This window comes from Pyrus communis, chromosome 3 (genome assembly GCF_963583255.1).
Source record: "Pyrus communis chromosome 3, drPyrComm1.1, whole genome shotgun sequence".
NCBI classification, from domain to species: domain Eukaryota; kingdom Viridiplantae; phylum Streptophyta; class Magnoliopsida; order Rosales; family Rosaceae; genus Pyrus; species Pyrus communis.
In genome coordinates this window covers 25,974,913-25,989,316 of record NC_084805.1, presented here as the reverse complement: position 1 = coordinate 25,989,316, position 14,404 = coordinate 25,974,913, and the positions used below count along the sequence as shown (strand labels likewise).

At 38.4% G+C, this 14,404-nt stretch overlaps 3 protein-coding genes across 3 annotated transcripts; 2 read left to right on the top strand and 1 right to left on the bottom strand.

Moving 5' to 3' along the window:
- Window positions 1-5,720: 5,720 nt before the first annotated feature.
- LOC137728664 (uncharacterized) lies at window positions 5,721-8,692 on the top strand. Its single transcript, XM_068467389.1, has 6 exons — window positions 5,721-6,459; window positions 6,631-6,819; window positions 6,927-7,018; window positions 7,224-7,283; window positions 7,387-7,456; window positions 8,086-8,692. Exons 1-6 carry the CDS (start codon window positions 5,818-5,820, stop codon window positions 8,680-8,682), a joined length of 1,650 nt encoding a protein of 549 aa, XP_068323490.1. The 5' UTR covers window positions 5,721-5,817; the 3' UTR covers window positions 8,683-8,692.
- A 45-nt stretch (window positions 8,693-8,737) lies between these two features.
- Window positions 8,738-11,272, bottom strand: LOC137728665 (coatomer subunit zeta-2-like). The gene is made up of 6 exons (XM_068467390.1): window positions 11,199-11,272; window positions 9,994-10,156; window positions 9,703-9,850; window positions 9,539-9,616; window positions 9,215-9,299; window positions 8,738-9,099 (listed from the first exon to the last, which is right to left on the bottom strand). Exons 1-6 carry the CDS (start codon window positions 11,199-11,201, stop codon window positions 9,040-9,042), a joined length of 537 nt encoding a protein of 178 aa, XP_068323491.1. The 5' UTR covers window positions 11,202-11,272; the 3' UTR covers window positions 8,738-9,039.
- Window positions 11,273-11,521: 249 nt separating this feature from the next.
- On the top strand, window positions 11,522-14,179 carry LOC137729073 (pterin-4-alpha-carbinolamine dehydratase 2, mitochondrial-like). Its single transcript, XM_068467894.1, has 6 exons — window positions 11,522-11,557; window positions 11,650-11,696; window positions 12,804-12,948; window positions 13,038-13,161; window positions 13,291-13,359; window positions 13,871-14,179. The coding sequence occupies exons 1-6, from the start codon at window positions 11,537-11,539 to the stop codon at window positions 13,957-13,959; spliced, it is 495 nt and encodes a 164-aa protein (XP_068323995.1). The 5' UTR covers window positions 11,522-11,536; the 3' UTR covers window positions 13,960-14,179.
- Window positions 14,180-14,404: the final 225 nt, after the last annotated feature.

The following is a 14,404-nucleotide window of genomic DNA, read 5'->3' as shown; positions in this document are numbered from 1 at the left end:
TCAAATATCTTTGAATTTAGGTTTTAAATTGTTGATTATAAGTGTTCAAATATGAATTATAACATATTTTTGCAAGGAAAAATATATTTTGAAAAACATGAATATGATAGTTTGTTGTTATAGTAAGAGAAATAAAAGAAAAAAAAGATGCAGAAAAAAAAATTGAAAAAAAGGATCGGTACGATGCTAGCAACTAGTGTGAGGAGTAGTCGCTACATTTTTAGCAACTCTTCGTGCAGATAATCAGTATCAAAGTACCGATTGTATCATTTTCTATTTTATTTATTTATTTTCTGCGTTTTTCTTTTTTCATTGAATTTTTTTCTTCTACTTTACTTTATTTAGATTCAAATACATTTAGATTTATATTTATGTGGACAACAATGGTCGACCCGTGGGATTAAAACTAAATTTTACCACCTATAAATGCCCTATTCCTGTCATCAATCGTTCGTATGGGCAATAATGGTTAACCTGTGTGATTAAAACTAAACCCCACCCCATACAGATAGCAGCTTATATGCTCCACCCTTGAGACCAATGCTTCGTGTGGGCAACAATGGTTGACCTATGCATCGAGCCCTCCTTATTTTCGGCGCTCGGGCTTGCATTGTTTTACTTGTGCTAATTTTGCCATACTTCTGTGCACCAGCCCACCTCTCGTTTTGTGTGTCACAGTTTGCGCAACGTATCCTGCCTCGTTTTTGCATGCCTCGTTTTTCATGCGTCTGGGTTCGACTCGTTCTGCTTGCGCTGAGTCCGTCATGTTTTGCATGCCTAACTTTTCGTGCCTGGAGTTCGTCTTGTTTTGTGTGCCAAAAGCTTGCCATGATTTTGCATCCCCGACCCCGCCCCGCTTCATACGACGGGTCCTGCCTTGTTTTGTGTTCGACAAGCCCACCTGAAAACCCATGTTTTTTTTTAATTAAAATGCAATTTTTTTTAATTTTCACAAATATTTTCTGTGAAGAAAACGTTATAATTCGCCTTTAACGAGAATCGAAACTAAAACCTTTCACTTACAAATGAAGAAAATACCATTAGACCGTAGTACTAAGTGACAATCTTATTACTACATGATTATTTTTTTTAAATATAAGTTAAAGCCAAAGAAAAGTTAATAAAGAGGGGAAGTAAATGCTCCATGGCAGAGAGGGATAGAGAGAAAAATAAGGCATGACCTAAAACATAAAAAGAGTTTGAATTAAAAACGCTCTTAAATTTAAGAGTATTAAATTGATATGCAGCAGCAACATCTGCTATAGTACCAAGAAAGAAAATAAAGGCAGATGGGAACAGACCATTCTGGTGTCCCCTTAGTGGCTCTACCACTGGGAAGCATCGTTTTTTTTTTTTTTTTTTGGATCAAGAAGGGGAGACAAATTTGTAGGCATGCATCCCAATAAATTTGAAAATGAAGAATCTCTATAGGAGGAGCAAGCATGCCAAACAAGTGAAGACAAGAAAAGTTCTCAATTAGCTAATTTGTCAGCAGTTTCATTCCCTTCTCGAAATGTATGAAAGCAATGAAAAACCATGTGTTGTAAAAGAGAAATACAATTTTTCCAACGAGTCCGGAACGACCAGAAGCAAAACAAAATATCACAGTAGAAGAGTCACTTTCACCCCCATAAAGTTTGCCAATCATGCATGAGCCAACTCCAAATAAAGGATGACATCATGAAGCTTTGCATAGAAAGAAGTATGATGCCACAAACTCAGGGACAAACCACCAAGAAAATAACCCGTGGAATCTTGAAAAACCCCACCACAAGCCGCATACCTTTAGCAAGGCCATCCGTATTCACTTTGACCCAAGGAAATGAAAAGGGGAGGCAAAAAACATGAATTATAGAATGAGCTTTACAGGAATCAGCTGAGATTCAAGAGAGACTAAATGTTGCTTATCCAAAATATGACATACATGACCAGGAGTGAAAACTCCAACCTGCCTAATCCATACCAAAGTAGAACCACAAAGGTGTGAAAAGGAAATAGGCTTACTTTCAAACTTCACTTTATTACGCGTCTTTCAAATAGCCGTTAACCCATGTTTTTTTGTAAAATATGCAAAACTTTTTATTTTCACGAAATATTTTCCGTGAGCATTAAGGAAACCTTTATAATGCATTTAGAAGTGGATTTATGGTTTATTAAGCAACAAATGTATATTTAGTAGAATATTTAAGCCAAAACTAAAAAAAAAAATGAAAAATATAGTAGTGACGCCTAAGACATTGGCATATGGGGTTCTACTCTCAAGAATCTCTATGGATAGTCTTACCTTAATTCTCAAAACTTCATGGTAAGGTGAATGTGAAAATAAATAGATTGAACAATGATTTATGTACGAATTTTCAAAACCGCCTAAAAACCGTGAGTTTAACACCCACCTTTTTTTTATAAAAAATACAAACGTTTTATTTTGGAGAAATATTTTTTGTGAGCATTAAGGAAATCTTTATAAGGCATTCGGAAGCGGATTTATGATTTACTGAGTAGGAAATGTATCTTTAGTACAACATTTAAGCCGAAAACTAAAAAAAAATAAATGAAAAATATTATTAATGAGGCCCAAAACATTGTCAAATGGGTTTCTACCCTCAAGAATCTCAATGCAAAGTTTTACCTTAATTCTCAAAGCTTGACGGTGAGGCGAAGGTGAAAATAAATAGATTGAACAATGGTTTAAGTACGACTAGGCGATGACCGGTAGTGTGATACCGACCTTTCCCTATTCCAATTTATTTACTTTATGTGAGTAACCACTATTAATTCATATTTTTAAATTTTAGTTTTAAATCATTGATTACAAGTGTTTAAATATGAATTATAATAGATCTCGCATGAAAAATTTGAAGAACATGAATACGATTGTCTGTTGTTATGTTAAGAGAAATAAAAGAAAAATGACTAGAAATAAAAAAAAATTCAAATATCTTTGAATTTAGATTTTAAATCGTTGATTATAAGTGTTCAAATATGAATTATAACATATTTTTGCAAGGAAAAATATATTTTGAAAAATATGAATATGATAGCTTCTTGTTATAGAAAGAGAAATAAAAGAAAAAAAATGATCGGTATGATGCTAGCAACTAGTGTGAGGAGTAGTCGCTATCTGTTTAGCAACTAGTGTGAGGAGTAGTCGCTATCTTTTTAGCAACTGTTCCTGTAGACAATCAGTACCAAAGTACCGATTTTATCATTTTATATTTTATTTATTTATTTTCAGCGTTTTTCTTTTTTCATTGATTTTTTTTTCTTCTACATTACTTTATTTAGATTCAAATACATTTAGATTTATATTTATATCCTTGTTTTCAAGTGTGGACAACAATGGTTGACCCGTGGGATTTAAACTAAATTTTACCACCTATAAATGCCCTACTACTGGCACCAGTCATTCGTATGGGCAACAATGGTTAACCGGTGTGATTAAAACTAAACCCCACCCCACATAGATACCAGCTATATGCTCCACCCTTGAGACCAATGCTTTGTGTGGGCAACAATGGTTGACCTATGCATCGAGCCTGCCTCATTTTCGGCACTCGGGCTTGCGTCGTTTTACTTATGCCGATTCTGCCATACATCCGTGCACCAGCCTGCCTCTCGTTTTGCATGTCACAATTTACGCAACGTATCCTGCCTCATTTTTCGTGCGTCTGGGTTCGACTCGTTCTGCTTGCGCTGAGTCCGTCATGTTTTGCGTGCCTCACTTTGCGTGCATGGAGTTTGTCTTGTTTTGCGTGCCAAATGTGACATCCCACATCGCCCAGGGGAGTGATCCTTATATATATTTTCTCATCTCTACCTAATGCGAGGCCTTTTAGGAGCTCACTGGCTTCAGGTTCCATGGGAACTCCGAAGTTAAGCGAGAAGGGGGCTAGAGCAATCCCATGATGGGTGACCCACTGAGAAGTTGCTCGTGAGTTCCCAAAAACAAAACTGTGAGGGAATGGTAAGCCTAAAGCGGACAATATCGTGCTACGGTGAGTTCCCAAAAACAAAACCGTGAGGGAATGGTAAGCCCAAAGTGGACAATATCGTACTACGGTGGTGGAGCGGGCTCGCAAAGTGATCCGCCCCGGGTCGGAATGTGACAATTTGGTATCAGAGCCTAACCCTGGCCGTGGTGTGCCGACGAGGACGTCGGGCCCTTAAGGGGGTGGATTGTGACATCCTACATCGCCCAAGGGAGTGATCCTTAAATGTATATTCCTATCCTTACATAGCACGAGACTTTTTGGGAGCTCACTGGCTTCGGGTTCTGTAGGAACTCCGAAGTTAAGCGAGAAGGGGGTTAGAGCAATCCCATGATGGGTGACCCACTGGGAAGTTGCTCGTGAGTTCCCAAAAACAAAACCGTGAGGGAATGGTAAGCCCAAAGCGGACAATATCGTGCTACGGTGGTGGAGCGGGCTCGGGAAGTGATCCGCCCCAGGCCGGGATATGACACCAAAAGCCTGCCATTTTTTTGCGTCCCCGACCCCGCCCCGATTCATACGACGGGTCCTGCCTCGTTTTGTGTGCACCAAGCCCGCCTGAAAACCCATGTTTTTTTTAATTAAAAATGCAATTTTTTTTTAAAATTTTCACAAAATATTTTCCTTGAAGAAAACGTTACAAGGCATTTGGAAGGGGTTTTATGGGGTTTTTTTTTTTTTTGTTGAAAAACCGATGTCATTTACACGAAGGGGGAGGGGGTGAATTTAGTCTCACAATGGGCTAGCAATAATATGGTTCAAATTCGTCTTTAACGAGAATCGATATTAAAACCTCTTACTTACAAATGAAGAAAATACCATTAAACCGTAGTACTAAGTGACAATCTTATTACTACAAGATTTTTTTTAAAATATAAGTTAAAACCAAAGAAAAATTAATAGAATAAAGAGGGGAAGTAAATGCTCCATTGCAGCGGGATAGAGATTAAAATAAGGCGTGACTTGAAACATAAAAAAAGTTTCAATTAAAAACGCTCTTAAATTTAAGAGTATTAAATTGATATGCAGCAGCAATATCTGCTGTAGTACCAAGAAAGAAATTAAAGGCAGATGGGAACAGACCATTCTGGTGTCCCCTTAGTGGCTCTGCCACTGGGAAGCATCGCATTTTTTTTTTTTTGATGAAGGGAAGCATCGCAATTTTTTTTTGGATGAAGGGAAGCATCGAATTGTACCAACGTTCGTAGCCTTTCCACGTCCCTCCTTTTTTCTTATAGTTCAAGTTTTTCTCTCCTGCATAAATCAAACAAAGGCATTTCCTTGGTGGAGTTTAGGTTTTTCAACACTCTGCCTTCTTTCCTGGGTAAGCTCCTCCTCCTCCTCTCATTTCATTTCCTCCTAATTAACAGTAATATAAATCTTCTGTTATTCGTTCAAGAACCCATAATTTACCATTTAAATTCATCATTTTTCTCCCCCTCTAAATTTTCAGGAACTATTTTCTCTCTATCCCACTTAATTTTTATTTGTTGGGTGTTTTTTAATTGTTTTTCCTGGGTCATGTTCTTATTCGGTTGTTTATATGGGTAGAGTTTATTTGTTTGATTGATACTTCTTTTGTTTTATTGTTTTGTTTGTTAACTTGAAGGTTGAAGTGTCTGTAAACTTTTTGTACTCTCGGAGATGGAAAGTTTGAATTTTTTGCCAATTTATGAGTGCAAACTGCAATCCATGGTCTGAAATTCTAATTTAATTATAGTCAGGTTTTGATAATTTTTTTAAACATTGCGGTATTTAGCTGTGATCAAGAATTGCAGCTTAATCCTGTCTCTGAGAATTGCAACTTCCATGGTTTAGCTGTGCATTGATGGAACACAACAACAGTAGAGTGGGGGAGAACAGTTCTTCCCATTGCAATAACACGAAGAACCCGGATAGCCATAGAATTTGTCCTAGTAGAGATCCCATGCCTGGGACTGGGAGTGACCTTTGGAAAAATGGGCTTATTTGTGCTTTTGAGTTTATCCGAAGCCGGAAGAAAATAATTAGTTCAAAACCTGGTTCAAAAAACCTGACTAAACAACAAATAGATGGTGAGCAAGAGAGGGTGCGTGTTCCTTCTTACGGATTTTCTGATTCTCCATCCCAAATGGAAGATAGGAGCCAGCAATCAGGCCAAGTTCAGGATATGGAAAGGTTTGAGGGTGGTCATTGGGTTCCAATTGGGTGGGATAGGATTTCGGAAATTGTACAAACTGTGCAAGCTAATGCTAGTTGGGCCTCTCAGCAGTTTGGGATGGATGGTGAAGATGACTTCACTGTTGCAGATTTAGCAGCTCCATATTGGGAGCGTCCAGCAGGGCCCATTTGGTGGTGCCATGTCTCTGCAGGCCACCCCACAGTTGAAGCATGGCTCAACAATGCCCAGTGGCTTCACCCTGCAGTTAGGTTAGCTTTGAGAGATGAAAGTCGACTGATCAGTGACCGGATGAAGCACCTGCTATACGAGGTACATTGCATTTGTTATATCTGAAATTGCTAAGTGATTAGTACTATTGGTTTGTAAAGCCTGTTGCATTGGCAGGAGTGGAACAAAGTGACTGACTTTCAGCTTAAACTTTTTTGGAATCTGGTTTTGTTGAAGAGTTGATTCTGAACATGCTTTGATGCCTCTTTTCAGGTCCCAGTTAGGGTTGCCGGGGGTTTGCTATTTGAGCTTTTGGGACAGTCTATTGGGAATCCATTTGTTGATGAGGATGATATCCCCATTGTTCTTCGATCGTGGCAAGCGCAAAACTTCCTTGTAACTGTTTTGCATATTAAGGGGCCCGTGTCAAGTATAAATGTGTTGGGTATCACAGAAGTTCAGGTTGTTCATCTTTGACTGATCCTTTCAGTGGCTTTGAACTTCTTACTGTGTTATTTTTTTGTGCATGCAACTGAAGGGCTGGTAGGTTAATCCTTTGCTTTGGTTAGGAACTTCTTTCAACTGGAGGCTATAATGCACCGAGAACAGTGCATGAAGTCATAGCACATCTAGCTTGCCGCCTTACTCGATGGGATGACAGGTAACTTTAGTACTAGTGTTCTGATTTAGCAAAATTACAGCAGCCTACCTGCTGTGGAAATGGCACATCAATTATTGGCGTTGGCTTATGCATGTACTACAACTAATTCTATTCCGTTGTCCATAATTTTATGTATGCATTGTTACGTGTTTGTCATTTCTTATTCTCCAACCTGTGGTTCCCTTCAATGTCTCCGCTGTTTCAGGTTATTCCGTAAGTCCATATTTGGAGCAGCTGATGAGGTTGAATTAAAATTTGTGAACAGGTTCTTCCATATGCATACAACCATTCCCTGTAAAGTAATATTACCTCGTTGATTACTATTTAGTTTGTAATTCACTTATGACTTTACCTTCTTTGTTTAATAGGAGAAACCATGAGGATATGAATCTTTTCACTGTAATCCTCAACCAAGAAATCAGAAAGCTATCAAGACAGGTATGCTATATCTCCTTGCTAGCAAATTCCATTTGATGTAAAAATCGCTTGATTCTATTTTAACGTTTATTCTTGTTGAAAGGATAAACCAAAGATGAACAACCTGAACTTTTAGTAAGACAATGAGTTCTATGAGCTGTTGAATCTCACTTCTCGTAAGACAAATGGCTTCTAAGAGCCATTGGGGTGTGGCTGTGTGAGTGACTGAGTGATATACTAATGTACAGATCTTGCACATCGAAATGGAAGCAAGAAACTGAGTCAATCGGAAAGGGATATTGGTTTTGAGAGCTTCTCATGTTTTGTGGACAACAGGAATTATGTTAGAATATATTTTCTTATGATGTTATTGAATCTACCCTACTCCTGTTATTTCTACGGTTCTAACTGTGTACTTGGTGTTTGGGTACAGACATAATATCTAACCCGTAGCCACCATATGTATGTGTTATCCTATTTCCTGTGGCCTTGAATACCCATTCCCCGTTGAAGTGGAAGATCGAGTCCGGCTAACATTTAGGTTTAGCATCTAGGCAGTCAGTAGAAACTTTTTGTTTGACTGTCCATTGAGGTTACTCTGCCATTCAAATTAATAGACTTTGTTGGCAAACTCCATAATTTTATTGCAGGTTATCAGAGTGAAGTGGTCGCTTCATGCAAGAGAAGAGATTGTATTCGAGCTTCTCCAACATTTGAGAGGAAATGCAGCAAGAACCTTGTTAGAGGAAATACGAAAGGCCACAAGAGAAATGATCGAGGAGCAAGAAGCAGTTCGCGGCCGCTTATTTACCATTCAGGACGTGATGCAGAGCACTGTTCGTGCGTGGTTACAGGATCGAAGCCTTCGAGTGACACACAACCTGACTATTTTTGGTGGCTGCGGCCTTGTCCTTTCCATCATCACCGGGCTATTTGGAATTAATGTTGACGGAATGCCGGGAGCACAGAACGCTCCATACGCATTCGGTGTATTTTCAGCCGTTCTCGTCTTTATAGGAGCCGTGCTAATCGGAGTAGGGCTGCTCTACCTTGGGCTGAAACAACCGGTCACCGAAGAGCAGGTTGAAGTTAGAAAGTTGGAGCTTCAAGAGTTGGTTAAGATGTTTCAGCACGAGGCTGAGAATCATGAAGTGGTTCGCAAAGATGCGTCTCGCAGTAATCTCTCCCCTACAGCCGGCAACGGTTTCCTACATGATGCAGATTATGTTGTGATTCAAGGAGTATGATGCAACTGTTGGTGTACTCTTTATACACCAACAGTCGGATTCTCGGAAACAGAAAAGGAGAGAATACATTTTCTCCGTGTTATTGAAAGTTTATAGCTCGATCAAGACAACATCGCATATGGTACAAAATTAATTACAATAGCAATCTCGAACATCCCTGTGAGTTCATACGGCATTCAATTCATCGAAAGATGTAAATGTATATCTCGAATTCTAAAGCTTTGACATCAACTGTTCCGATGCCCAAATTAACCGAGTTCTGCAGAAGTAATTGAACTTGATAAAATCGCAGCATCAGATGAAACAGAAACATATAAAACTGATGTCCTCTCTCCTTGCTTTTCCTCTTTCAACACATCATTTAAGAAGTTGCCTGGCTAGATGTTCGCGGGCAGTTGCCAAAGCTTGACTTATTGTCTGTAAGAAGAAATACATATGCATTAAGAACATAAAATTTGGTGGCAGGGAGTATTCGGTTGTTGAATTAGTATTTTTTACATGTCGAGTTTAACTATCTAGTCAACGGATATACCTGCTCAGACAACGGAGCTCCAGCATCAATACTGTGACTTGCAACCTTACTTGCTATAACATTTGAATCGGTCTCGAGAATAATACTGCACCAAAAAGAAAGGGTTAAGCCTAAGGGCGCTGTGATTGTACAAGAAATAAAGTACTTATGAACCGAACAAGCGGTCCAGACATGCAAATCGTATTTATCATTATTCTCTGCAAGTAAACTGCAACAACGTTGGTTCTTATATCAGTGTAGGCTTTTAGAAAAATGTAAAAGTTGGGAATTGAACTCACTGAATAGCACTGACAAACTTTAATAGCGTGAAGGTTATAGGCTTACCCTCCGTCCACAATTTCATCAAGGCACAGTAAAATGAGATCCAAATTCTCAAGTGCCTCCTTCTTGTCCACATTGCCTCTGGACAAAAGTGAGACAAAATGAATATAAAAATATAACTACTTGAGAGTAGAGAATTTATCTAGTTTTATACGGGGATAAAATACCTCAGGAGAATGCCAACCGCATCAAAAAATCCCTGCAGAACTGTGGCTAAAATGAGCTCGTTTTCATTTTCACCACCAGTAACAAAAAAGTGAAGGTCTTGAACAAACTTGTAAACTACAATGGTGCCCTCGAACATTGCTATCTCAGCTGTACATGAAGACGCAACAAGTTAATATGGAAGTGGTTCGAATCAAAACAACACAATGCTGCATATGAGGGGATAGCAGTTGATAGGGATTAGAATAATTTGATGACATGACCTGTACAGAAATAATTAAAGCTTAAATTACCTTCTGTCCGCGCATTTGTCTTTTGAGTTTTAGTAAATACAGCTTTCTCAAAAGATTCTTTGGCAGTATTTGTTGGCCAGTCCTCCTCTGAATAATACTTGACAGCCACACGTTTCCCTTCAGAATCGAGGAGGAGGATGTTCTTTATCGAAGGGCAGGACTCCTACAAACAACAGCCAATAACCGATTAAATATTGCCAAAACTTGAATCATTATACGATACACTGCACCAAATGATTTCAGCACTGACATTAAAAGGAGATAATCATGGCTACACCACTGAAGGGTCAAATATCTCATTCATTCATGCTTATCAGGGAAAACTAATGTTTTGCTTCCAATTAGATATAAGCTTAAAATGGTTACCGACTCTTACCACATCAATAACAAAAGTTAATAGTCATTACTTGTACGTGTAAAAGCCTAAATATGGTGTAATGTGGATTGCAACTTACAGTAAAGAGAGAGTGTAATCAAATACCCAGTCAATGGAGTTGTTTCTCTAATTTGATAAACACGTTTGCATTCAGCATTCGAGATTTAACATGTACTATCTTTTAGATCAGAACACGCATGACGCATATGTGTGTACATCTAACATTGCCCTTGCACAATTGTGCTGAATATGTTCGACTACAAGTTTACAGAAATGATTTCCCGGGATCATAGTTGGTTCTGTTAACTCATTTGCAAGCTTATATTGAACATCTTAAAAACTTAAGCGGGATCCATTTATAACCTCAACTACATTGTTGAACACCATCAACAAGATCAAACAAACACAAAAATCTTGTGGAATAATTTCCTGAGAACACGGTCCGCTATGGTAACTCAGTTGCACGCTCAAATCCAATTTTTTCTTAAAAATTCAAATGGGATCCATCATCCATGTGTACCATTAACAGCATCAAATTACCAAGAACAAACAAACATAAAATTCAGAACAATTTATTATCTTCCAATTAAAAAATGCCTGCATTTTTCAAATTTCATCAAAAATATGCATTTAAATCATGTTGTTGTTGCAGGATCTGAGAGATCCAGTTCTAAGGAACTTGGATCCGACCCCAATTATTCCACTCACATACAGATCAAGAAGCTGATAACAATGTCTAATCCCTAACCCTAAATCCTAGCCCTAAAATTTTGGTAAATCAATTGGAATTTTAAGAGAGAGAAAGCGGAAGAGTGAGAAAGAAACTGACCATTTTGTTCGGCGGAGGAGAGCGAGTCTCAGACGAAGAAGCAAAAAGCAGCGGAATTTTTTGTTTTCCGGACACGTTTGTTCACATTTATACTTTCCCCAACCCACCACTCAATTTTACGTTATTTCTAGAGAACCCACAAGTTATTTAATTTTATAAATGTTTTCCAGCAATTCTATTCGATTTTTCACTTCAGCCTCTGTAATCTCCCCTTTTTCTCAATCACGTCCAACCGCGAAAGCAGCGCAAAAATACAAACTTTCGAGTTTCGATTGCATCATCTGATCACAGCCCACCGTTCAAAATCGCCTCCCCTTTCAGAGTCTACATCAACATTCATGAGTCGACTGTTGCAGAAGGTATCTCTCTCTCTCTCTCTCTCTCTCTCTGTCTTTCTCTCTCTCTCTCTCATCTTTCTCTTCTGCTGAAATTTTCTCGGGAAAATTTACAGGTACCATTAGCATCTGTGATTCAAAGCTTCACTGGAACTCATGGACGGTAATTCCCTGCATGCCCTTTATATGATGATAAAAAAAAATGGTTTTTTGAATCTTCAATTTCAATTTCAATTTTCTGTAATTTCTCGACTTACCCATGTTTTGTTTGCCATTAATCTTGTGATTTGTTGTGTTGTTTGATGAAGATTTGAGATTTGTCGGTTGAAAGATTGCTGCTTTACATTCGATTTTGTTGTTTTGATTTTATAATTCTCTGATTTAATCAGAACTTCAGCATGCATGCACTTCTTGGAGTTGGATTCTTTTGTGAAAACAAATTTTGTACTTAAAAAAAATACAGTTCCGGTAGCTGAGTGTTTGAGATACTTCAGAACTATGTCAATGTGGGATTGTTGTCGTCCAGCAGAAACTCAGTTTGTGGATTTAGAACTTTTTGCACTGGCAAAGCTGCATCTAGACCTTTCGTCGTTTTTGTAGTTTGACAATCGAATGCAGTTTCTCTCCGAACTGCAATTTATGTGACAAAACCTTTCAAGTAAGCTTGGGGTGCCAGCACGCGGTAGAACATCTCATTACTTTGATATAATCCTATTGAAACCACTATGGCGCCATTGTTCCATACGCATCCATTCACGAAATTTTAGACATCGGCTTTATCTCCTTACGGGAAGAGACGTAGCTTGGGAAGACTAATTTTTTCTTGTGTGCAAAGCTTGTTCCACATGGCCGAAAACTAAATTATCTACTCATGCCTATACCCAATTCCTCCGTGATTTATTGCGTTGGCCATTCTAAATACTCTTGTCCTGGTTTACGGCTTTGAGATATTGCTTCATCGATCCAGGACCTTTATGAGAAAAAGTTCTAAGTATCAAATTATTCCCATGTTTAATTGTGGTAACTGGTGTGTAATCTTTACTTCTTAGTAGGTTCATCTCTGCTGTGTCTGTCTATCCTCCTTAATCAGCTTGTACGGTTTCCAGTAAAATATAGAAGCTCTTATTCATTAAAGGGAAGGAACCTGCTTGTCCATTTGCTGGGCATATCCATGATTGTTGTTTTCTTATCTCGTATAACCGGCATTGATTATTTATTGATGTTATTTTTTCTATAATATCAAAATCTGGTAATACTAGTTTTGTCATAGCTTTGTTTGTCAGGGAAGTCATATTTTTCTTATCTTGTACTGTTTTCTGGTGGCATTAGATTTGTTAATAAAGAAGTGCGTGTCTTGCGACGCAAAGGACATGCGACCCATGACTGAACAAGCAGCAAATGGATTAATCACAAAGGTTTCGATTAAAGAGTTAACTATCACCTATATATACACGGTTACACACACATGTATGTTTCTCTTTTAATATTAATAGATTTGGTTTAGGTGGACGGATGGAATTTGGTGAGTGAAGGTGATGCTTTGAGACTGAAAAGATCATGGACAGTTAAGACCTTCACAAAAGGACTGGATATGCTTAAGCTCGTAGCTGATGTTGCAGAAGCAGAAGGTACTTTTAAGCTTTTTTTTGTTTTCTGATGAGTAGTTGTAGCTATCGCGTGTATGAAGAATGCATTCGAATTTAAATAAGATAGAATGTGTCTGATGTAGATGGAAAACCGTATTGTGTATGTTCCAGGTCATTATCCAGATCTTCATCTAGTTGGATGGAACAATGTAACAGTCGAGATTTGGACACATGCGGTTGGTAAGGATTCGCCATTAATTAATTGTTACTATGTATTTATACACGTTTCTTGAATAAAACCATTATGCATTAGGTCGTCTTGGAGGGCAGAGGTGAGGTTTTTCCATCCCCTTCTCTCGGTGTATATAATGTTTTGCTAATGAAGTTTTCCTACCACCATTAAAGCTTCTGGGAAATAAAAGTATTGTACAATTCTTGCTTTACCTTGAGGAAAATAGGTGAACGTATGATACATGAAGCTTCGTCCAGTTACTTATTTCAAACTTTTGTTTGGTTTTGGTTCTGGTTACTGGCATTCTTGACCTGCATCGACCATTATTTCCTCAAAAATTGCAGTGTAACTAGATGGTGAAACTTACCAGCCGAACTCCGAATGTTACCAAAATATTTTCCAGCTAGAGATCACCTTAATACAACGCTGAAAGTCGTTCAATTTACTTAAAGAGCCAATTCATTTGAAAATTTGATTGCACATGAGATTTAGTTTTTGACATGGTATGCAATTGTGCAGGTGGATTGACCGAGAATGACTTCATACTTGCTGCTAAGATCAACAGAATCAGCATGCAACACCTACTGAGGCGGAAAGCTACTGATTGAGCCGTCGGAGCGGTGTGAGAAAATGTTGCCATGGGAAAACAAGTTTCTGGCTTCAGTTGGGCATCGTCTTTGACTCTGGTGTGACGTGAAGCGTTGTATGAGATTGTGTATTACTGTTTTTTTTTCTTTTTTCTTTGAGCAAGTGTGCCTGAAAGAAATACTTGAAGCAACTGTTTCCTTTGTGATGTGATGACAGGGATTTCATGTTCCAACTTTTTAATTTTGCTTTTATACTTGAAGCTACCGTCGTCTCTGAAACCGCTACCGTTTTCATAGTTCATTGCCGGAAAAGGCAGAAAATGGCTAGATGTCGACGGAAACAAATATCTTCACGAATCCATGATTGAATCCAGGATACATATATCTTGGTTGAATCTACAACAAACGCACTGAATGCATCAGCCGCCGCAACAATTGCCGGGCTCCGGCTTCTCTGGCGGCGGAG

What these genes read in the sequence shown, in the direction of transcription:
- LOC137728664 (XM_068467389.1), top strand. Translation starts at nt 5,818, where the DNA reads ATGGAACACAACAACAGTAGAGTGGGGGAGAACAGTTCTTCCCATTGC. An exon ending in TGGGTATCACAGAAGTTCAG is followed by an intron (nt 6,820 to 6,926) that starts GTTGTTCATCTT and finishes TGCTTTGGTTAG; the next exon opens with GAACTTCTTTCAACTGGAGG. An exon ending in TCAGAAAGCTATCAAGACAG is followed by an intron (nt 7,457 to 8,085) that starts GTATGCTATATC and finishes ATTTTATTGCAG; the next exon opens with GTTATCAGAGTGAAGTGGTC.
- LOC137728665 (XM_068467390.1), bottom strand. An exon ending in GCGGTTGGCATTCTCCTGAG is followed by an intron (nt 9,617 to 9,702) that starts GTATTTTATCCC and finishes ACTTTTGTCCAG; the next exon opens with AGGCAATGTGGACAAGAAGG. An exon ending in GATGAAATTGTGGACGGAGG is followed by an intron (nt 9,300 to 9,538) that starts GTAAGCCTATAA and finishes TTTTTGGTGCAG; the next exon opens with TATTATTCTCGAGACCGATT.
- LOC137729073 (XM_068467894.1), top strand. Translation starts at nt 11,537, where the DNA reads ATGAGTCGACTGTTGCAGAAG. An exon ending in TTCACTGGAACTCATGGACG is followed by an intron (nt 11,697 to 12,803) that starts GTAATTCCCTGC and finishes GTTTTGTCATAG; the next exon opens with CTTTGTTTGTCAGGGAAGTC. An exon ending in GATTTGGACACATGCGGTTG is followed by an intron (nt 13,360 to 13,870) that starts GTAAGGATTCGC and finishes GCAATTGTGCAG; the next exon opens with GTGGATTGACCGAGAATGAC.